Raw genomic sequence first — 23,336 nt, forward strand, 5'->3', positions numbered from 1 at the left:
TTCTTTCTCTCTCTCTCTCTCTCTTTCTCTCTCTCTCTCTCTCTCTTTCTCTCTCTCTCTCTTTCTTTCTCTCTTTCTTTCTTTCTTTCTTTCTTCTTCTTTCTTTCTTTCTTTCTTTCTTTCTTTCTTTCCTTTCTTTCTTCTTTCTTCTTTCTTTCTTTCTTTCTTTCTTTCTTTCTTTCTTTCTTTCTTTCTTTCTTTCTTTCTTTCTTCTTTCTTTCTTTCTTTCTTTCTTTCTTTCTTTTCTTTCTTTCTTTCTTTCTTTCTTTCTTCTTTCTTTCTTTCTTTCTTTCTTTCTTTCTTTCTTTCTTTCTTCTTCTTTCTTTCTTTCTTTCTTTCCTTTCTTTCTTTCTTTCCATTTTTACATGTAGTTTTTCGTTGCATAATCCAGAATCTTGCAGTTCCTTCCACACACACACACACAGCTTGACTGGCAAATGATCTGCAGCTCACAAATGGGGCCCGTAACACCAACAGCTCATGGCCAGCATGCAAATGTATGCAAAACAAATTAGATGTGGAAGAAAGCAGACATCCATTTGCTTTTCCCTGCCTCAGCCCCTGGCCCAGGGAGCTGGGGAGGACCCCTGTGCAGGCTGATGCTGCTGGAAGCGGCTGGGAGGCGGAGCAGCTTGCTCTGTCCATCAGTGTGGCGGAGCTGGACACAATTCCCCGAGCATCACACAAACGCGCCAACGGCCCAGATGCTCCGCTGGAAAAAATTGCTCCACAGTTTGGAATCACTGCTCTCTGGTGGAGCTGTGGAGAGGAGGAGGAGGGGAGGCACGGTGTGGGCACATGAGTAACTCACCTCCCGCAGCCGGCAAGCTGCTCAGACCTAAATGCTGTTAATAAGTGACCTTATGTGCTTAATGTTAGCTACTGAGTGCCAGTGCAAACTGCTCTGGCCCCCTCCAAATCCCTCTGCTTCCAGTAGGTGCTGTTTTCCTTCTATCTCAGCACCATGGGTTTAGACTCTTCCAGCAGTTTTTGCTGCAGTTGCTTTTTTGTTAGCCAAAGCTGTGATTATTACACAAGCGCTCTACCCTCTGCCTCTGCCTGTAGCACAGAGCCCTTGGAAAGGAATGGGAAGATGGTTTGTTAATTATTTTTACTCTTATTTTGGTTGCAGCCATCTCTCTTTAGGTGCAAGCTCCAGCACACTGGCAGAGACTTCTCCATCCAGTGTGTCAAACACTTGATGCACTTAATATGTAATATTTCAGTGCTGCCCATTGCCAAGCTGTGCTTTAATAATGAATTAATCATGCTCTGGCACTGGAGATAGGGTGCCAGAAATCTGAGTGCCTCTTCCACTCCGAGTGCATTCAGCTAATACAAAACTCTGTGCTCAGAAATAAATTTAAATCAGAGTTTTACTCTTGAAAATAAAGAAAAAAAAAAACCTTAAAAATTCCATTTTTGGTTTTTGGGTTCCCCCCCCCCCCCGCCAAAATTGTGTTGATCTTTAAAATTCAGTGAGTAAACAGACTCCTGTTCATCACATATGATCATCCCATAATGTCTGAAATGCCATAATGCTTGAACTCACGCCAATATATTGGAAGTCACCATTGAAGAAGTGATTTATCTGTATATAGATGCTCAGCAGCTCAGAGCACAGCTGCCTGAGAGACTGCACAGGAGGAAAATCTGCTTTACAGCCCCAGGAATGCTTGCAGCCTGTGTCTGACATGCAGGAGAACAGCTGGACACAGAGCACCATGGAAATAACACACCAGAGCTGCGAGCAGCACTCCAGCTTGGCTGTGGTTACCTTTTTCACCAGGATCATTGAAACAGGAGATTATAAGGAGAAGATTAATAGGATAAATCTCTGTATTTCAATTTTGTTGTTTTTATATTTATGTAGTCCTGCCTGTCATGTAGCTCAGGCAGTGAACCTGGCTAGGAAATGTTTGGCTTTGGAGAACACCATCCCTGTCAGATGCTCAGTTAATTAAAAAAGACCCCAAGTAATGGTGATTTCTCCTCAGCTGAGAATTATGCTGGCATTCCATGGCCATCAGGGTTCCAGCCCCTGCCTTGTTTCTCAATTTTGCTTCTGCTTAGCTTTAACTTTCTGCTTTTAATGCCCCTTTCTGCAAGATTTAATCTAGGAGAAGGCTCTTCCCCATGTAGCAACTTGTAGGGTATGACAAGGTTGTGGAAAACTTCCCTGGAAAAAGTAAGTCGATGGAGTTTCATTAGTCATTCACTACAAAGGGATGTTTTCCAGACCTGAAATCATTCTTGTAACTCTTTGCTGAACACTTTCCAATTTTCCAACATCCCTTCTAAAGTGTAGACACAAGCCTTGGAATCAATACTGTAGTAAGGAGCTGAAGCTGAATACCAGGGCATTCATTTATAACACATCACCTTATTCCCACATCTACAGCTCTCACAGCCACATAGGTATTCTTTTTTTAAAAAAAAAAAAAACAGCAAAAAATTTATTTTAATTTCATCACTTTGAAAAATACAATTTACCTTTCAGATGTATATGTTTAGACATATCCCTTATTATTTAAGCAATAATATTATTCTTAAGTCCTTAAGAAAAAATTGTTATAGTACTAAAAGAGGCTTTGGTGAAGCCTTCATTTAAGAGCATTTGCTTACCAACTCCTATGATTTTTTTTAATGCTGGTGTTTGATTTTTTTGAAGAGTCTTCAGCTCTCAGCAATCTCAGCAATTAGTTGAATATGAAAACTGTTTACAAAGAGAATTCTGTCCTTCCTAGAAAACACCTTTACTGTGTGCTAGACTCAAAAAAAAAAAATAAAAAAATATCAAAGAGCAAACAAGTAAATGAAGAGAATTCTCATCTGTATGATCATCATGGGACTTTTACAACCATGTTGTGATTGCATCAGAGTAAATCATGACAACTGAGTGATAGTTTCAAGTGTTTCTCACTGAAGCATCAGGCCCCAGCCTGGATGTTTGGTGTCCACAGACCTCCCAGCGATTTCAGCAAGGGCTGGAAGAGCTTGTGGGAGTGAACAACAGGGGGACAGATGGCCACATGTGTTACTTCTCCAGGTTAAATGTCAGCATGTAAATAGAACAATTGAATATTTTTTTCAGCAGGCTTCAAAATCAGAAGGCAGCAGATAAAAAGTTATCCTTTTTTAACTCTAAACATCTGCTACTGCAGCTCGAAATGCAAGGTCTGTGCAGCTGATTTTTGACAACGTGAAATTGTGAGGGGTGGCTTAGTTATGATTTCTTAAATGTTTTGCTCCTATTTGAAAGGAAAGAAAATGCTTTGCTAGTAAAACTGCAATTGTGGTAGCGGCAGGAATAACTGCATTTTGAGAGATTACTTCTATTATTACTGTCATTAACTGCAGCAGTGCAATTGTCTTAGCAGAAATCCCTCTCCTTCAGGAATTCCGGCGGAGCAGCGCTGGCTGCTGCACTTTGCCGTGTTTAGATGTTTGCCCTGCTTCGACTGCAGGCCAGCTGTGATGGCAAATTGCTTATTTACCATCAGCTCTGCACAATCCCTCCCAGCTCCCTGTGACAGCCCTGCTTTAGATGCACATTAAACATTAACTGCTGACCTGGCGCGAGGCGGGCGCAAGGAACAAGGTGCAGCAGCGATAGGATTTCTTCCTCTTATGCAAAATACGTGACTGAGGGGCTGTTTGTGCCACTGTGTGCAAACCTCAGGAGGCTGCTCCGCTGATTAACTTACAAAGCCAGCCCCAAGTAATCTTAGACCTGAGTCTTCTCTGTGGCACAGAGCGGCTCAGTGTGTGCTGTTATCAGAGCATTGCCTCAGAAGGCCGCGCCACAATTAAGGACTGCAGACGCTACGGAGGATTAATGAGTTGCTGCCAAGTTAAAAATTAAGTAGCAGCTACAAATGACCTCTGAGCTGTGCTGAGTGCTCTAGAATCACAGAATGGTTTGGTCGTAAGGAGCCTCAGACATCACCTAAATCCACCACCTTCCACTAGCCCTGGTTACTCAAAGCCCCGTTCACTCCGGCCTCGAGCCCTTCCAGGGACAGGCAAGCATTTATAGAGTCTCAGGGTAAACACGAGGTCCTGTCAAGCATTTTGTGTTCCATTTCTACATTAGGAGCAGAACCAAGCAGAGCTAGACTTGCAAGTGAAGCAGCTTCAGGAGTGCCTTTCCCTGCTAAAACACTCAACCTCGGCGTAACTTTCATGTCCAGGCGATTCTTTGCCGTCATGCTGCAGTAGCTGATCAGCTATTTCCACATGAAGGGAAAACCCTGCCCATGCTCTCCCTGGGCATCAAAGATGTCAGCAGAGCTAATGCCTGAATCAACAGCTCCAGCTGTGCGTGTCCCTGGAGCCCTCCTGTGTCCCTATTAGCGTGCTTTCCATCAGAGGCCTTTTGAAATCGTGTCTGTGGTGTCAGAGAGCAGTGGCACAGCAGCTCCAGGGCCACTGCAGGCCCAGTGAGGCCGCGTTCAGCAGGTGACCCGCGTGCTCGCTCTGTGGCCAAATTACTCCTGGTGCGCACAGGGCTTGAATTGGCACATGAATAATTGAAGGTAGAGCTGTTCCCCGCTTGATCCTGCCAGGCTGGGGCTGTGCTGCTGCCTCTCCAGGGCAGCTGGGTGGTTTCTGGGGCTGCAGGGAAGTGCTGGGGTCCAGCAGGCCCTCCCAGCAGTGTGTGCACGGGAGGCCTGGCGGCTGTGTCGGAGCGCTCCATGGGGCCCAGCGTTTCGCTCAATCGATGCCATATGGCCCGGCAGAGCCTTATCAGAGACCGCTCCTGTGCTCCCAGCTGGCTCCCTCTGCCATGAGGGTTTCATTGCTTTAAGACAGGAGAAGGAGAAAGTGAGCTGTGGCCTCTCCAGAGTGGGGTGGCTTGGCCCTGCTGCCTCAAATTCAGCCAAGCAGGTTCACTTCAGAGGGGCTGGCTCCTCGCAGGTGGGCATTCCTTTGCTCCAGGGATTTCATCAGCTATCTGCCCGACAGGAACGTCACCTGTAGCCCACAGAAATACTGGGACATCTTTTATTGTCTAAAGTTTGAATAAATTGCTGATTTCCGAAGGTTTTTGCTGCAGCAATTAGGCAGCTACTTCCCTGGCAGACTTTCTCCACTGTCGCTGTCATCACCATGAAGCTCCCCCACTTTATTTCTGAAAAGAATGCTGAGCTAGTGACAGCTTATGCTATTCAAACTGTCAAATGAAAAATCAAATCCTCACCATGCATTCCTTTTTCCCCACAGGCCGACTTAAACTGCAACATCCAAGATGATACAGGAGCGTTCTACGGAGTCACCAGTCAGTACGAGAGCTCAGAAAACATGACAATCACCTGTTCCACCAAAGTCTGCTCATTTGGAAAGCAAGTAGTAGAAAAAGTAGAGGTGGGTTTTGTGATGGGATATGTGCCTTTAGTCATTCTTTACCTTTGCTACGCACAGAGCTGTGTGGCGTGGTCAGGTGTCTGGTTGGTTTGCTGTACAGTGATATTGCAGGTGGGAACTGAGCCCCAAAACCACATCTGTCATGTACAAAACATTTTTTTGGGGGGAATTTTAGCCTAGAGATGAAGGTGGAGCCTTTGCAGATGTCCTGGTCACTGTTTATGTCCTTTTTAAACTAATGTTTTCTAACCATGGTGACCATAAAAAAAGAAAAAAAGGTTTTAATAATTTCCATTGTTCCAAGCTTAGAGAAAGCCAAAAATCCTCATAAATCACCATCTGAGCAATTGGTAGCTGGAGAGCAGAAGTCCAAGAGTCACAGCCTTACCCTCCCTCAGCAATCTAAATCAGTCTGGTTTTCTTCCAGCTGTAGTCTTTTCTGTAGTTCACAAATTGCCTGTTAAGCCATGCAACAATACATCTATGTTTGCATGTGTGCACTTAAGCCTAAATATGTAAGCTTATTTTTGCTGTTCCTTTGCAGACAGGTGCCTCAAAACTCCTGTAAAATCATCTTACCGCAGTTTTTGGCTTAATTCACTTTTACTCAGTTCGGGACTTTATAATCCTCGTCTATTCAGTTTGTTACTTTGCAGGTTAGAGGACAAGTAGTGATATTATCATTTTTGATAATTAAGACCCCTTGCATTCATAGCAAGGCATTGCACAGGTCGGGCAGGGAGTCAGCAAGCAGGAGTGTGTGTCTGAGCCACTTTCTCTTTTTCCTGTCTACACAAAGAAAAAAAGAGAAAAACAGATTTACCAGTCACTTTTTTTCTGTCTCTGAATGATCACATTCCAAATTTTTTATTTTTTATTTTTTAGACTGAATATGCAAGGTTTGAGAACGGCCGGTTTGTGTACAGGATAAACCGCTCTCCCATGTGTGAATATATGATCAACTTCATACACAAGCTGAAGCATTTACCAGAGAAATACATGATGAACAGCGTCTTGGAAAACTTCACAATTTTATTGGTATGGGCTGGCTTTTTCGTTTTTCCACTTCTAAGGTACTCTCAGGCTTTGTATGGCTTGCTCAGCTTGTAATGTTGGGAACCAGTTCCCAAATCCCTTAGTCACTGCTGCTTACCAAACAAACCATCCCACTGAATCCAGAATCATTCTCCTGGAACTGGGCGCTAGAGACGCTCAGGATGAAAAGGCTCAGCTGGCTGTGAGGGTGAGCAAACATCTTTGTTGTTTTCCACAAATTTCAGCTTACTTCTCCATTTTATCCACTCGAGTCTGGGGTTTGTAGAGAGCCTGGGGCAGTAACTTTGAACCACTGCCTTCACCCTGTGTCCTCACCGGGGCTGGGTTACAGTGCTGCAGATGTCAGTGGTGTTAATGGTTCTTGGGCAGGGAAAGCAGGCAGCAAACACCCAGCAGGTGACAAAAAAGCACAGAGAATGGGCCACGTGGTGGCCTTAGAGCCAGTTCCATCCAGTGACCCAGCTTGCTTTTGCTGTTGCTCTGTGGTGGCACCTCAGCCTGATGCCCAGAGAGGCTCCCTGGAACAGGGGCTGGGCAGAGTTAAAGGAATAAAGTGGGGATTTAATCAAAACCCTTCAGAGGATGCACCTTGGGCAGTGCAAGAGCCTGGCTGAGGATCCACCCAAGATGGACCCAAGATGGGCCCTGGGTCAGGAGTTTCACACTTTGATAGGTTCTGGTCCATTTCCACATTGGGGTTCATTGCCCAATTGCAGCTGCAGGTGATGCAGTCCCATCCTCCCAGATTGCTCTCCTCAATTCCCTGCTGCTTGTGCTTTTTGGGCCCGGAGCTGCCACGGTGTCCTTGGTTGTGGGGCTGGAGAAGGATTGTTGTGTGTGCCTGAGCTGTGAGGAGAACTTGAACACTTTGTGTGGAGTTCAGCTCACACAGCAATGCACTGCAGGGTCTGGAAATGGGAAAGCTGAAACTGAAGGCACCAAGCCAAGCTGTCAGAGCAGGCAGGACCGAGGTGACACGGGTGACTTCTTGTTTCAGCCCTGCTGTTTCCAGCTGTGTAATGTTCTGTCTGCCTCTTCCTTCCCCCACACAGGTGGTAACAAACAGGGATACACAAGAAACCCTGCTCTGCATGGCTTGTGTATTCGAAGTGTCGAACAGCGAACATGGAGCACAGCATCACATCTACAGGCTTGTAAAGGACTGAGCAGTTATTTATATATACACTTCATTTCACTTCTTTATCAAAACACAGACTGTAAACCTCAACACTAAGTGGCAGTGCCTCTGGCCCAACTTTCACCCACATTTTTCTAAATCCTGTTTTAGTGAAGTCATTTTTAATGTGTTCATATATAATTGTAGCTGTGAAATTCTGGTACAGTTGTAAAAATTATTTCTAAAACTAAGTGTTCTTCAAAATTTGTAAACCACAGTTCTTTGGGAAGACTGTATTTAAGAACCTAATGCCTCTGTCTGTGGAGGCCTATTTTTAATTCTGATAGAAAAATGTATGACAGAGCATTTGCCATGGGGAAAAACTGACAGCATTTATAAGAATTTATTTTGGGTTTTTTTCCAACATGAAATACTTGTTTTACAATGCAAGTGGAATTGAAATGAATCTTTAGCTATAACTGTAAATGAGTACACAAAGTTAATAATCTCTATAGAATTATCTTTGTAACTAATTAGGGTGGAAGATACGGACGAATGTAATTCACTAAATTATTTTTTAAAATGAAACATTTTTCTGTTTGAAACCAAATGAAAAATACAGCCTTAAGAAATGCCTGATAGAAACAGACAGGTCCTAAAATTAGGCAAATTTTGTATTTTTTTCTCAATGCTAAAACTAATCTTCTAATCCATTAAACTTTCAAACAGGTATTGCAGAGAAAGAAAGCATCACCCCTTTACCCCTAACATATCTAGTGTATTTTAAAAGAGTATAAAGTTGTATTGTACTAATATGAAAATTTGATTATTTAATGAAAAAGATGGCTCATTTTGCAATAAGTAGGTAAATACTGAAGATTTAGACTTGCATTATATGTAGTCTCGTGTGTGCGGTTATATTTTATATGGACAACTATGTTTTCTAATAAGTTGAGCTAAAAACTTGCGACTCTGAAATCCAGAGATGAACGGAAACAGCTGACATTGCTACAGCATGGAGTCATTCGCAAACAGAGAGCAAAAACACTGATGTGTCTGAGAGAAAAGTGTGTACACCTCTGAAAGGATCAGCAGCTTTAATATCTGCGAGGCGCTAGGAAATCACAACCAACATCGGGCAGAGGAGATCGGAAAGTGGAGAATTTTATTTTGTTTTTATTCTCCTTTTCCTTTTAACCACGGTGCTCTTACACCTCTCCCAGTTGTGTCCCCAGGTCTGGCAAAGGCCTTATCCTCACACCTACCTACCAGGTGGGGTTCTGCTGTGCTCTTGGACGTGGTGGTGTTGACCCTTCTGAGAAATTCAGGGAAGACTGCAGGAAGGGAAGCACAGCTGGAGATGTTTTAATCCTGTCAGGCCTGGCACTGCAGGTGTGAATGAGAGCAGCAGTCTCACCCCTCCTGGTCAGGACAGAGGCTGTTGCTCAGCTCCTCTCCCCCTGCTGCCCCTCGTTGCCCAGGCAGAAGTTGTCTGGGCAGGTGCTGGGCCAGCAGAGGCTTCTTGGGCAAAGCGTTTGTCCGAAAGGTGAGGGCTGCCCGGCCGAGCATGAGCCACCTTAGGGATCAGTGATGAGTTACCAGCAGAGAGGGTTTTCAGGAGAGTCTTTTGCAGTCCTGGCTCAAAGTCCATGTTTAGCAGGCCCCTCCTCTCCTCCCTGCACCTTTTGATCCGTGCCTGTAGTACCATACCTTCTCCTTGTTACCAAAAGCCGATGTGATGCAAAACCAGCACAGTTCCCACGCACAATTTAAGCGTAGAATTTGCTCCCGGGCCCGGTGCGGCAGTTTTCAAACAAGCAAGTCTAATTTTTCTCTTTAGATTATAGTCCTGCATTGTGCTTTCTGTTGGAATTGCCCACTGTGGGACTGTCTGGACTAGACTGGAGCCCAGGTGAGCTCGTGGGTCAGACCTGGGTCATCCCTAACGCTGGCGAGGTCTCGGCTTCGAGAGGGTGCAGACACCACCAAGGGCAAGTGAGACTGCTTTAATCCCTCAGCCTGACCCCACTCCATGAGCTTTGGATGGTTTGGATGGTTGCTGTGATGTCTAGCTGCTAGCTGCTCATGGATATTAGGGCTGATGACCTTTCAGTGGATGCTCTGCGAAGTGAACAGAGAAACGCATCCATGGCAAGGTCTCTTTTAGCGCTCATTTTTAACACTAACGATCACATCAGGAAAAGCACTGCATTGTAACAGCCTAACGGTAGCCCTTTATTCTAAGCACTTGGTGTTACAAGTCAAAAACTACTTTTTGGTTTTTGTTCTAAAGTTGTCTTTTATTTAGGGTTTGAATTGTGGGTTTGGTGATTTATTTTTTATTTTATTTTATTTTTTTTTTAAGTAACGAGCAAACTCTTTAAGGCATATAAAGTACGTAAGTCAATTTGCAAAACCAGGTACAGTTTGTTTTTTTTTAGTAGGATCTGGCACACTACACATGCCATAACTATAGGGTATAAACAGTCACAATGTTTATTGGTGTTCACATATGTAATGTTAGGGAAATTACTTCCATCGTCTTTTCTTTACACTTCTGTAAATGATCCATACCCTGTATATGTTAATTCTTAAAAGCCTTAATCCTTCAACTGTTGAGTGTGGGGTGTGTAGTCCAACAGGCTGCCTGTAAACTGTGAGCTCTTTTGTAAGCTGGAAGTACTTATCTTGTTACTGTTACTTTTTTGTAGGAACCTTTTAATTGAGAGCTGCCAAAGCATTACAATATGCAGTGCCTTAGCATTATATTAGAAGTACCTTTTAGCCTCTTAACGTTAAATTTTATACATTGTTTTATGAATTGGTTCCATTTTTAGGATCCCCCTATTTTTCCCCACAGAAACGCTCTTTGACTGCCTGGTGTAAGGCAGCTGTGTGTACAAGTCAGTCCCATTGCAGTGAGATGCCTATACCAAAAGGAAAGGTTTTACAGATCCCTAGCTCTCCGTGAAAAGTGAATTGTATTAACGAATGCTGCCTTTTTAAATTTCATGACCAAATAATTAATTGTGACTCTTCTGCACTCTAGCATGAAAGTGCCTTTGGTTTGAAATTCCAGCTTAGAAAAGTGCTGCCATAATAATGACAATTTGTAGAGAGACCAAAAATATTTAGTTATCACCGTAATGCCTTTGGTTTATTGGAATAAGTTGAATCTACAGGCCTCCATTCACAACAGAGCACCATTCATAGCAAAGGGATTTTGCTAATGATCAGCCTGCTGAAGAAAAAAAATCTACTGTTTGCCATTTCTGACAGCATTGCAAACCAGCAACTGATTCGTCTGTGATATAAAAATGAAAATATTCCCATTAATATTCTCTTCATCCGGTCACGCATCTGCATAGTGAGAGATCCGTATCCTACAGAGTTTCAGTGGACAGACGTTGCTTCATCGATCTCCTCTAATAGTATTTGGGTGTCTGTGAGGATTCTTTGCTTAGACAGAAGAAGTTTTGTTTACAAAGCTGTGCACGGTGAAGGTCAGATGCGTAAAACCAGAGGAAGGTGGAGAGCTGAGCATAGCGAGGGTAAATGCAATCGTGTGGGTTTAAGAACAGAGATGTTTGTTGGGTGTGAGCCTTGTGGATGAAGGTGCTGCTGGGGAAACTCTGGCCAGCACAACTCAAAACACAGGGTGGCTTTGTTTTCCTCCCAGATGGTGTCTTGGAAAATAAAAAAGAAAAAGAAAAGAAAAAGGAAAAAAAAAAAAGTTATCTCCTCTTAATAACGTGTCTGTATTTGATACCTTCTGTGAACGGGGGCCGTACTCTCCACCACAACTGAAATCAATGGGAAGAGGAGCAACGTTCTAACAATTTTAGAAAGAACAAATATCAGCAAAACCAAAAGCTGTCAGAGGGATTATATAGTTGTGAATACAATGTTAACTTGATTTTTAAAGTATTTGATGAAAACTAAGATTAACTTTTTATATAGAGAAATATTGTGACACTGTGTGATAAATATTGTGATAATTCAAATTCCCTTTCTCTAAAATATTATTTTTGTTATTCCTTCAAGGTCTAAATCTCACTTACCTCTGTAAGACAAGTAATCCTGTTGAACTCAATGAGACTGAGGTGGGGCAAAGACACTTTTGGCCCACAAGCAGAACATACTTTTCCGGTTACTGCCAGACTTTTTGGCTGTACTAGTCAGTGTTGGTGATAAACTACACCTCTGTCTCATTCAAAGGAGCATAATGGTACCATTTGGGGCTGTTAAAAATCACTACTAACAAACGTAGTTTAACTTACTTGAATTCCAAACTGATTTTGTTTAGGTACTGCACCACTATTTTGAAGGAATCGCAGATCCAATGCCTGTTCCTCACTTTCCCTCTCCACCACAGCTACAGCTCAGCTCGGCAGTAGCTTGTCCCACGGGATGGGCTCTGGGAATAATGAAGGGTGTACATTGATGTTGAATGTAAGTACCTGGCCGGTCCGAGGCGGATACGACATTTGACGCGCTAATCCGTATCTATTTATTTTTCCACTGCGAGTCCCGGGGCGTGCCTGCTGCCTGCAGCAGCGCCCCTGGGAGCTCCCTGGAGCCCTCAGCCAGTCACACTGAGAGCCCTGGGGTTGTCCCCCCTTTCCTTTTCCCATGAGGATACACGTGCCTGGGCACAGGCGGATGTGAGGAGTGGAGCCCGGCTTTGTCCTTTGCTCAGGATGATCTCCTTTTCCCCTCTTATCTTTCATAACCAGATGTTTAGCCCCCCCCTTTCCCCCCAAGAAAGATTGAGGCTGGAGAGGTCAAAGTACAAGAAACACTCTGGACATCTTCATCTTTTAACTTTTCAGGTCATTCTTGCTGAGATCATGTAATTAGTTTTAGTGTGTAAATTAAATCTTAAATGCACTCGGTTGACTAAAAGGAGATGGATCCCTGTTACCTCCTTACAGAATATGTGTTTTTGTTTTTGTTTTGTTTTGTTTTATGGGCCTCTGATTCAGGCTCATGACTGCAGACAAAAAATACAATATGTGCCTGAAAAAAAAAAAAAGACAAAAGAATTTTATAACATTGAAAACCTGAATAGCCTTTAATTCTTCAGTACATTTTATGTAAAACAGGTTGGGTTTTTGTTTTGTTTTGGGGTTTTTTTGCCATGTGCATTTGTTCACATTTGTAAATGACTTAATGGAATTCTCACTTTATGTTTATTTGTGTAATGTGTATAAAATGGGTTTGTGACTTAAGCATATTCATATATGGTCAGTGGTTACTTTAATATTGTACTGCTGCTGGTAACTTTTGATGTAGAACTTGCCTTTTGATGATAAAGTACCTCTAGGTTAGACAGTGAGGGAAGGCTCTTGGAAAAAAACCTGAATGTTCTCCAATGTTTTCTTAACATATTTGCAGAAGCTTTCAAAAGGAGTTTCAGTCAAACCTCTTGGCAGTACAGTATTCTTGTATTTGTTATTGTCTGTGTGTAGGTACTGGTACCTTTTTTTTTTTTTTTTTGTTTAAAATGTTTTAAGTGTTGGCTTTAAAGTGAATTTATCTTTAGTATGATAGTAATATGAAAATTATAGGTTTTGTGTGCAGAGAATTTTTTTATAAAGTGCTTTGTAAAAAAAAAAAAATGTATTCTAGCTTTCGCGGTACATATGTGTGATAACTTTAATATCCATGACAGTTAAGTGCAATTATTTCATCACTCTAAAAATGCTATTTTTGTGTCGGTTACTGCAGGTGTTTTCATGTCTTTGCAAAGTGACACATTTTGATGCCTTCTTGATAAAGTGGTAGAATTTTTGTAGCTTTCTAGAAACTTTGTATTCATACAGTATCAATTGAAAATAAAGAAAATGAAAGTGTTTTGTGCATTTGTCGTAATCTCTTACATCAATCTCTTCTTAATCTTGGGTGTAGCTTTGGAAACCCTTTTCCAAAATGGCACAAGGCCAGACTTGCAGCAATGTCTGTGTGCCTTCCTAAAGGTGCCAGGGGCATCCAGCAGGATTTCCAGAAGCCTGGAGGGATGGCACATCCTCGAGGCTGGCACATCTAGAAGCTGTGTTCAGTGAAGGGTCCGTCATCCTGGTCCTTGCCTGTGTGTCTTCCTTAAGGAAAAGGTGGTGGGTTTTCCTGAAACATCCTTTAAACCACACCATTACAATGGGAAAAGCCACCCATCTCTCTTGATTCCAGAAGCAGGAATGACCTGTTCAAAATATTACAGAGTAAATGGCACAAATACATCATTAACTGAGCAACCAGAACTGACTGAGGAGCACAGGAGTTACCTGAGGTTGTTTCTTCCAGGACACTGAGCTCTGGCAGAACTGAGGTCCTAAAAATGTGCCGTGTTTTCCAGAGACCCGTTTCTTGTTTTTCTTGAAGCACCTGTCCCTCAGCTGACAGCTGTACCTGGTAGGATGGATGAGAGGATGAAACAGGATCAGTTTGCCTCCTGCATTCACAGAGTGAAACCACCTACCTAGGGAAAAATAAAGAGAATTAGAGGGATATCCTGGATCAAATGAAATCAATGGGGAAAAGACCAGGACTTGGTGGAGGAAAAAAAAAAAGGTACATCTGGCTCATCTTCTGCTTCCATGGGGGAGCAGCAGCTTTTGAATAAACCACATGCCCCTCCCACACCCCCCAATTCTCCTTTGGGTGGCAGATGTTCCACTGCTATTTTTAAAATGCCAGCAGAGCACCCCCCGTGTGCAAGATGAATGGGGTGAGAACAAGGCACAGATATGCTCTGTTCTGACCCTGTTTTTTCTCCTTTGTTCCCTCCAAGTATGTGGCTTCAGCCCTTTGAAGTGTGTTAGCCGTTTCAGAAGGAGCCTGCTTCTTAATTAAGGTTCTGCTTCTTAATTAATTTAGGTTAAAGCCGTAAATCTTCCACCTTTGGGAAAATGTCAGGCAGCATTTGGGGCTGGCAGTTCCCGTGTAGTGTCACCCTCAGTTTGCTGAGGAGCTGGTTCCAGCAGGAGCCACAGCCCCTCCCTGGGATCGGGCTGCCTTGCATGGGCAAGGAACAAAGAAGCCAGACCAGTTACTCCATGCCATTTTCTGGAACACAGAATCCATATCTGGTCCATGGACTTGGCTGTGGATTTGAATTTTTATTTATATTTTTTTTAAGTGGCAGCCTCCAAGCCCAGGAGCCATTTGACACTCACAAACCCAGGAGCACGAGGAAGGCTCAGAGCTCAGCAATGTGTTAGCAGATGTCTGCAGTCCCCACACACAGCTCGAGCTGTCCATCCCAACCCTGACCTTCTGCAGCCTCGCTATTGTTGTGTGAGGCCCCCGGAGCAGGAACAGCTGAACAATCTGTTACCCCAAACTGAGGCAGCTTTGGGATGTCCCTAAATCATCTCCTGCCTTGGAGGGAGGGGTGACACTGGACTGGTTGGTGGCTGTGAGTTGTTGTGTGGTTGCTGGTGTTCCCTCAGAGCTAGAGCTGTGCTGGGGACACCAGAAGGTGGCAAGGGACACTGTCCTGGCACTGGGAGGAAAAGGGAAATGGTACAAACACAGAATACAAAGGACTGTAAGAAAACCAATAGCAGGGCATGGTTTCAGTTTTGCATTTCCTTCTCTTCAAAGGAAATGCAAAACTGAAGACAGGACAAAACAGGAAAAGGGGAGGAAAAGGATCATTTAAGAACCACCACCATCAAAACACTGTCCATCAGAAGAAGACAGGAGAATCAGAGTAAATAAAAGCTACAACAAAACAGACAAACATTTACCTGGGTAAATATGATTTGCTGCTTTTTGGTTTGGGGTGTTTTCCACCCTTCTGTTTTACTTTTCATTAGCCCTTTCTAGTTTGGGACATATCCTCTTTAAGCTTAAGGGAAAGGGCTGCTGGGGACTCCATTCTTGTGTGCTTCACTGGGGAGACTCATTAAAGCCCAGAGAAGCTCAGCAAGGCACCCTGCAGCCTCCCTGACAGATGAAGAGCTGTCAGCTCCACTCTGGGGGGAGAGAGAAAGAGCAAAGTGAGCAATGAAGAGTACCTGGAACAGCCAGGTGAGCAAAGGCACTTGAGGGCAAGTGACTGCTCCCAATTTACCCATCCCCATCACTGGGGATTTCTCAAGCCACCTTCTTTCCATGGATGTGTGGGTTTGGGTGCCTGCACAGACTCCAGTATAGGTTTAGGTTGATGAATTTCAAAAATACTGATTTCCATGCCCTTCACTATTGTAGAGCTAAGAGCATAAATGTGGTGTTACCAAACGAGAACAGAAAGCCAAAAAACAATTTATTTTTTTCATAAATCTGCTTTTAAACCTCTTTATCAGCTTTAAGAGATATCCACACACGCAGTTGTGGAGCCCTTGGCATCGTAGCTGTCTCCAGTTAAAGTCACTGTCCCACTATGGATGGTGGCTGGGGCCATCAGAGAAAAAGGTGAAGGAGCTGTGATTAATATGTCCAAGTCCCTTTTCATTCCTCTTCCTTGTACAGGTCACTGAGGGGCTCAGTCCTTGCCTTGCAGGGCACCTCAGTGCTCTGCCTTCTGGACCTGCAGCAGCCAGGGTATGGCAGCAGCTTGCTGACTGATATCCTGCCCCTGATTTCCTGAGCAGGTAAGTTTATTAGCCACATTTAAAGATATTTCTCTATTTTTTTTTCTGTTGCCAGAGACCAAAGAATAAGGTTTTTTGTTTTTTGTTTTTTTTTTACCTAGACTTCTAAATATTCCTTTCAGCTTAAATCACATGTTCTCTGCAGTGTTATCAGAGATTTAATTATTTTTTCCAAGATACTTGTCTTTTCTTATCCTTTCACCTGTGATGTTGAACTTCTTAGTGAGCAAATCTTCCTACTTGGCAAAATGGACAAGAACAGCACCCAGGTTATAACCACTTCCTTTCTGACACATCTTGGAGGAGGTGAAGGGGGGAATGGGGACTTCCATTTGAAGGTATTTTCCATTCCATGGGAATTTGGCCCTTCCATTAGGTTCAACATGAACCCACAGGAAAAACCCAGGGCTAGATTCAACCCCACTGCACTCACATCACAGCATGCCCCAGCACAGAGAATCTGATGGCTTCTTTGGGAAAGATCTCTACTGGTTTTACTGTGCTTCTATGATATTTTTCATTAGTACCAGGAGGGTTTAAGCCAAGCTGTATCACTGGAACAGCACGAGGATGGGAACTTGGTGGTGCAGTTCACCCCCAGAGCTGAGGAGACAGAGCACCAGCCTGAGCAGGGTTCTCACTGCCTATCTCCTGCAGAGATCTCCTCTGGGGAGGGAGCAGGTGGTGAGTAACAGCGGGGAGGTGCTCCAGACTTGCCAGGGACAGGCTCTGGAGATGTGGGGCAGGAGCCAGAAAACTCCAAACTCCTCCAAACTCCTGTTTTCCTGGCCTGCTTTCACACATTTCCCACATGACAGAGGGCACAGTTTCCTGTGAGCAGAAATTACATTAAAAGGGTGTCCTGAGACCTCACACAGCCCCCACTCATTTTTTGCAAAGAATCTTTCTCTGCATCCTCTCTGAAAGGCCCTTCCTTGGCCACCAGGCTCCACAATTCCTCTTCACTGCAGTGCAGGCAGAGCACTCAGACAAAGCTGTGGCATCAGCTTAACATTCATTTTTTTATCCCATGCCAACAAAACCTCCTCCCATTAAGAGCACCAGTGGTGGAAGTGGTATAGAGGTAACAGGAGCTCCAAGAGAGCAAGGCTGAGGGCTCAAGAGCCACTGGGAGCACTCACACCAGTGGTCAGGAAGGCTCTCCATGTGTCCTGCTCCAGGCCAGGGTGGTTTCTCAGCTGGGGAGGAGGTGGGAGGAGAACCCTCTGCCCCTGCAGCACCCAGGGGATGATAATAAATACAAGCACAACGGAGGAAATGAGCCTGAAGGTACTGGGATAGGGAAAGGAAGAATTAGCCATAGGGGTTAGCCATGATCCGAAGATGAAGCTATGGAGATCAGGGTAGAGGCTGTTCCAGAGAACTGCAGAGGAGAAGGATTTTCCACCAATTCTGGTCAGGTGCATGGAAAGGCAGAGCCAAAGTCAGTGCTGATCAGCTGGAGGCAGCTGGAAATGTATCTGAGAAAGAGGGAAGAACCCAGAGGACCTGCCTGAGGAAAGGGTGCAGGGTGCTCACTGTTATTAATTAATTAATACATATATGGCCAGTAAGCTGCTAGGGAAGCACTGAGTGGTGGAAGGGGAGAAGAGCATCAGATAATATCTGAAATACAGAGAACAGGTGCAGAGCTCTCTGTGTTTGAGTAGATGGATCGCTGCAAGTGACCACTGCCAAGCTCAGAAGTTCCTGCACAGATCAGGCTTTCTTGGGTGTGTCTGTGCATGGGAAAGCTCTGGATGCAGCAGCAGACAGATTTACAGATAAGAAAGGTCTGGGAAGGGGTGGAGGATTCAGGACTGGGGCTGCTCACAGGTTTCCTGTGAAGGGAGATGGATGGGAGGTCGGAGGGGAGCAAGGGAATAAAAGCCACGCAGATAGCTCTGCCCAGCTCGGAGCTGTGAAGGGTCTGTCAGCTCCAGCAAGCCTCTCCTGACTGGGACAGTGTGGGGTGGCTGCTCCTGCTGCAGAACAGGGGACTGCTGAGGCTGACAGCCCTCCAGACACACACCCAGGCCTGAGGAAACATCCCAGAGCTCGTGTTCTGCTCGTTGGATGAGTATTTCTGCCTAAGAGATGGTCCCCATTACAGAGGGCAGCTCTGGCTTTTGTCACCCTCAGAGCGCCCAAATAACAGGCAGTGGGGGTGCCCAGTTTCTTTAACAAATGGAAATAGAGGAATTCTGTGTAAAATTAAAGTTTTTTTTGTTCAAAGGTGAAATACGAAGATGCTGTTCAGCCACTAGAGAAGCTGGAACTCCAGACTCAGAGCACGTGCTGCTCAGCTCTGCTGAAAAGGAGGGAACAGCCCTGGTGTTGAGAGAGTGCACAGCCCCAAACAAGGGGAAATACAGGAAATATGTAGGAAAATGTGGTACAGGAAACACTAGGCATAGAGAGGCCTTGGCAAGAGCCAAAGGAGTAGAAACTTCTCTGCCAGCAAGTGAATGAAAAAAGCTTGAAAGTGAGAAACAAGCCAAAATATCTTTAAAAAAACATCCACTCTTCTATCCCTCCATTTGAAGATTGTATCAATCCCTGTAACAAGGGGATTTATCTCTCCCTGTGATAACCAGCTCAAGGTCTGTGCTTATGAGAAAAGTCCCTCTGAACCAGGAGCCCAGAGGGCTCCACATTTCCTCCTCATCCTCCCACGAAGAGGCCTGGATGTGTGGGGATGGCCAAGGGCAGGATGCTGGCCAGGAGCAGCCATTCCTGAAGGATTTTGCTGTGTGCTCACAGCTCAGCTCAGGATGGCTCTCCAGGCCCTGCTGTGCTCATTTCACTGCTCAATCCGTTTACCTGCGAGCCTTCCCAGGTATAACCAGGTTAGATCAGGGCATTAGCACCGTGTCTAACCTTTGGACTTTGGCTTGAGGCTTCTGCTTTCCCTTCTGGAGAGAACACGTTGTTTTTCACTGTCTGCTTTATTTCTTTCTCCTTTATTGCAGCCGTGCTCAGTGCCCCACACAGATTGATTTTCCTGGAGGCACAAACAAGCAGATAGAATCCAGAGCAGGTTGAAATAAAGGGAATCGTTGTAAATGGTCTTTGAATTAATAAATATATATAAAGATAAATAAGAAGCATAGAGATATATAGGATATAGAGGTCGTACAAACAAATCATGACCCATCTGTTCAGTGTGCCCTCAGTGCTAGGATATCCTGGAAAGCAATAGGCTTTTCTGGACACACTTGTGATCCCAGCTGGGACACAGGAAATTTGCCACGATATCAAGTCATTGAAGGATGGATCCTAAGATAATAAAGCATGCCCAATAGGAAGATTTTACCCTAAAACGAATAGCTAAAAGGCACAGTCTGCCTTCTCAGTGAACTAAATTCAGGCTGACAGAATATGCACTTCCACTGTAGCCACTACAAATTAGCAGAAGAGAAATGAACTACCAATTTAGAGACGCTCGTGACCTGTAGGCAGAGGCCGTCACCGATTTTTAAGAGATTCTTAAGTTCTCACCTTTCTTCCCCCCTCCCATATTCCTACCAGCCACTGACCTTCCTCTGATCTGCTGTAAACCTGGAAGTTTGTCTCCTTTCTCCTCTCTGGATCTGTGTTCAGCAAGAAGAGCTGCAGCATTCATCATGAAATAACTATGCACAGCAACTCCTTCTGAGTCTCCTTTGGAGAGGGACTTACTCCTTCCTGTCTACTTAAGAGAATATCAAGTAGGACTCTTAACAAAAGGGATTTTGTAAGATTTTTCATAATATTTTTGTGCTTCTCAGTCTTCTTTGGTGCAGAGCCTGAATACGTAAAGTAAAAATTCATCCATCAACATAAACTGGGCCCCAAAATTGGAGTGATTTGATTCACCTCAACAAAAAACACAAAAATGCTTGTTTGTGCTCCCCTTTTTGCTGTCATCTGGCTCAGAAACACAGTTTGGCCCTTGGGAACAGCTTGTATCTGCTATCCCAGTCCATAGATATTTTTAGGAAGGTACCAATATGAGTAAATGCAAGACATTGTCTTTCCCATTCTCTTGCAAAGCTCTTGTCTGCACCATCAGCATCCTCCCTGTCCCTTTCAGTTGCTAAATCAATTAAACACTCAGCTCTGCTGAAAAGAGGGAAAACTGTAACAGTTCCCATAACATCTTGACTTCTGCTAATTCTATTCCAAGCCAATTGCTCATTTCTCTGTGTTTCTTCACTGCCAGTGCAGCAAGCAGCGTTCTCTGCTGGCTTTGATCTGAATTCTCTGCCAGCGGGCTGTATGACACACTGTGCACATAAAATGACAGAGGCTCTGCCTCCCCTGGAGACCACCATGAACAAAAAGAAGTTTCAAGTGGCAGTTTACCTCCAGGTTTACTCCCAGCTCCTGGTGAAGGTAGGTCACTGGAGAAAAATAGCAGTCAGACCACCCTTGTACCCCTGTGAGGTCAAAGCCAAATGCCCCAGATACTTTGGGGCCTTCTTGCCCCAGAGTCTTGCCCCTTCTTGCCCTGCAAGAGGTGCTCAGTGGCTTTGCCAGCCTGGGAGTTCAGCTGTGCATGGGATGGTTTAAAAGCTGAGCCAGGCGCCTCAACTGAATGACATAGTTCAAGGGAAACTGGGACTACAAAACACGCAGAAACCATCTGACACTCCAGAGAAAAGTTATTACTCAAAAGGTTTTTGTGCTTAGCAAATAATCTGATCTCTGCCTGGCGCAGGAGGGTTTTCCTTGCTCTTTGAACTGAATTTCAGTGTGTCCTTGCATGAGGAGCATAATGAATTACACGCCTATGGCAAGGGCTGCTTGAAGCACTGTCCTTTATTCCTAGAGCCATTTCCAGGGAAGGTGAAACTGCAGTGTGGAGCACCTCTGGTTTCACCACACATCCCCTCTGCTGCCTCACATTTTGCTCAGGGGGTGGCACTTGTGTGGGCAGGATTTAGCACAGACAGCAGGGGATGTCCCCTGTCTCAGGCAGGCAGGAGGGAGCTGTGACAGGTGTGACAGAGCCTGGCACCTGGAGGCAGAGCACAGCGTTTTTGTGTCTGTGGATCTGTGCTGTGAGGCACAAATCCAGACATCAATCCTTTCACCCCTCAAAGGTGTGCAAAGATAGACACCAAAGAGACAGACCCTGCTCTTGGTGTCCATGCTGCAGAAACAAAACTGTCCAGGTTAAACCACAGGAGCTTGTGGAGACCTGTGGAAACAACCCCACCGTCAGGGAAATGGGCATTTGGTCATCATGGCCATACCTTGTGCAGCCCGAAGATGGCCTCACAAGTGGAATGTAAAGTGTATTTTGGGCTGTTTTTGGGGTGCCATCCTGGCAGGGCTCCCCATGTGCACACCTTCCCAATTCCTGGCTGATGGATGCAGGATTTCCAGCCCCGGAGCTGCCAGGCTGCTCCCAGGAGGGGATCCTGTGCAAGGCTCTCCCCAGCATCCCTCAGCCACCGCTGGGACATCTCTGCCACTCCACCCTGAGGCCCAGGGAAGCATCACTGGAAATTTCTGCAGCTCTGCCTTTCCTGAATAACTCAGCTAACAGCATCAGATGGAGCAGTGATTTTCTGATGTATGGCCAAGCTGTTAACATTGTCATTCAAGCACATCTTAGCAGGCACAGGCAGGTCTGGGCATTACTCATATTCCTACAAACACAGTGGTGGTTTTTCTTTCCTCTTTTTTTTTCTAGCTTAGCTGTTCTACTGGGCTTCAAAGCCGTCACTGGAAACAGATGTGTGAATGCTATAAAATTACACTGCTACATCAGGGGTTTTTTATGGCTTTGTACAAGTTGTATGTCAAAAGACACTTCAGGCCAGAGGGCCAAGTGCTTTGAATTGAGAGAAGTTAGCATAAGGAATTACATTCTGTGAAAGCAGCACCCAGTCTTACCTAGATTAAAAAAAAATAAAAAAATTTAAAAATTATATATACTAAAATAAAACAATCTGCCATGACTTAATTTCAGTTCCACGTATCCACACACTATTCTACAGTCTCCAAATGTGGATGCTAGCAGGGTTGGTGGAACAGCTGAACTTCAGTGCTTTCCCACATCCTCACTGCTCAACAGGTGGCCCTGGTACCATTCTCTGTATCCTGGAGAAGGCTCCTGTGGGGTGGGAATCCTTCAGGAGTGAGTGTTTATTTTCCTGGGGTTCCTCTGAGCAGCAGCTCAGCCTGCAATCCCCAGCAAGGCTCACTCCAAGGCTTGCTGGAGAGAGGTTCACAGTGCAGACACTTTTTATGGCTCCTAGGCTTGACCTGAAGGGTTTCTGAAGGAAGCCTTGCAGTGAGCTCTGTTTTATAGTATATATATGTGTGTGTGTATACATATATATATAAATTACGTATATAATTTATAATATATAAAAATTCTATTCTATTCTATTCTATTCTATTCTATTCTATTCTATTCTATTCTATTCTATTCTATTCTATTCTATTCTATTCTATTCTATTCTATTCTATTCTATTCTATTCTATTCTATTCTATTCTATTCTATTCTATTCTATTCTATTCTATTCTATTCTATTCTACTGTATTGTATAATATTATATTTAAAACATATGTATGTGTATATATACATATAAATATAATGTAAAAATTATATATCTAAAAAAGACATAATATTATATATAAGTATAGAAAAATTGTATATATAAATTATATATATTGAAAATATATATATTATATCTAAATAATATATAAAATATATCTATATAAAAGTATATAAAATGATATATTAAATATATTGAAACTATATATATGATACATATAATATATAAATATATCAATAATTCTATATATATTCACCTATATAAAATAATATATATAAGAAAATAATATATATTATATATGTATAATATTATATAAATATTTATATGGAATACAAATAACTATAGGTCCTATATTTTCTATATATAAGTATTAAATATATGATTCATGTGTAAGGATACATAAATAATTGATATATATAATTATATATACACATATATATAAAATTATATATATGTGTATGTATGTAATTATATATATTATATATATAAATATTAATAATATATATATTTATATTTAATATATAAATATATAATACCACAACCTGAAACTGCTCCAAAAGCTGTTTGCTTTTCCATTGAAAGCTTTGTTTCCAGTAATTTCTCACTATTGATGATATAAACAGAAAACTAGGTAGTGACAAATA

General features: G+C 43.5%; 1 protein-coding gene across 5 annotated transcripts in view; it reads left to right on the forward strand.

The window, feature by feature from the left end:
• Window positions 1-13,404, forward strand: part of TEAD1 (TEA domain transcription factor 1) — a 153,512-nt gene extending 140,108 nt beyond the window's left edge. For all 5 annotated transcript variants that reach the window (XM_058836726.1, XM_058836734.1, XM_058836717.1 and 2 more), the window contains 3 exons: window positions 5,227-5,367; window positions 6,253-6,405; window positions 7,476-13,404. In XM_058836726.1, the coding sequence (XP_058692709.1) occupies window positions 5,227-5,367; window positions 6,253-6,405; window positions 7,476-7,589 (408 nt within the window). In that variant the 3' untranslated portion in view covers window positions 7,590-13,404. The remainder of the gene's footprint in view (window positions 1-5,226; window positions 5,368-6,252; window positions 6,406-7,475) is intronic.
• Window positions 13,405-23,336: the final 9,932 nt, after the last annotated feature.

This window comes from Poecile atricapillus, chromosome 1 (genome assembly GCF_030490865.1).
Source record: "Poecile atricapillus isolate bPoeAtr1 chromosome 1, bPoeAtr1.hap1, whole genome shotgun sequence".
In the NCBI taxonomy this organism is placed as follows: domain Eukaryota; kingdom Metazoa; phylum Chordata; class Aves; order Passeriformes; family Paridae; genus Poecile; species Poecile atricapillus.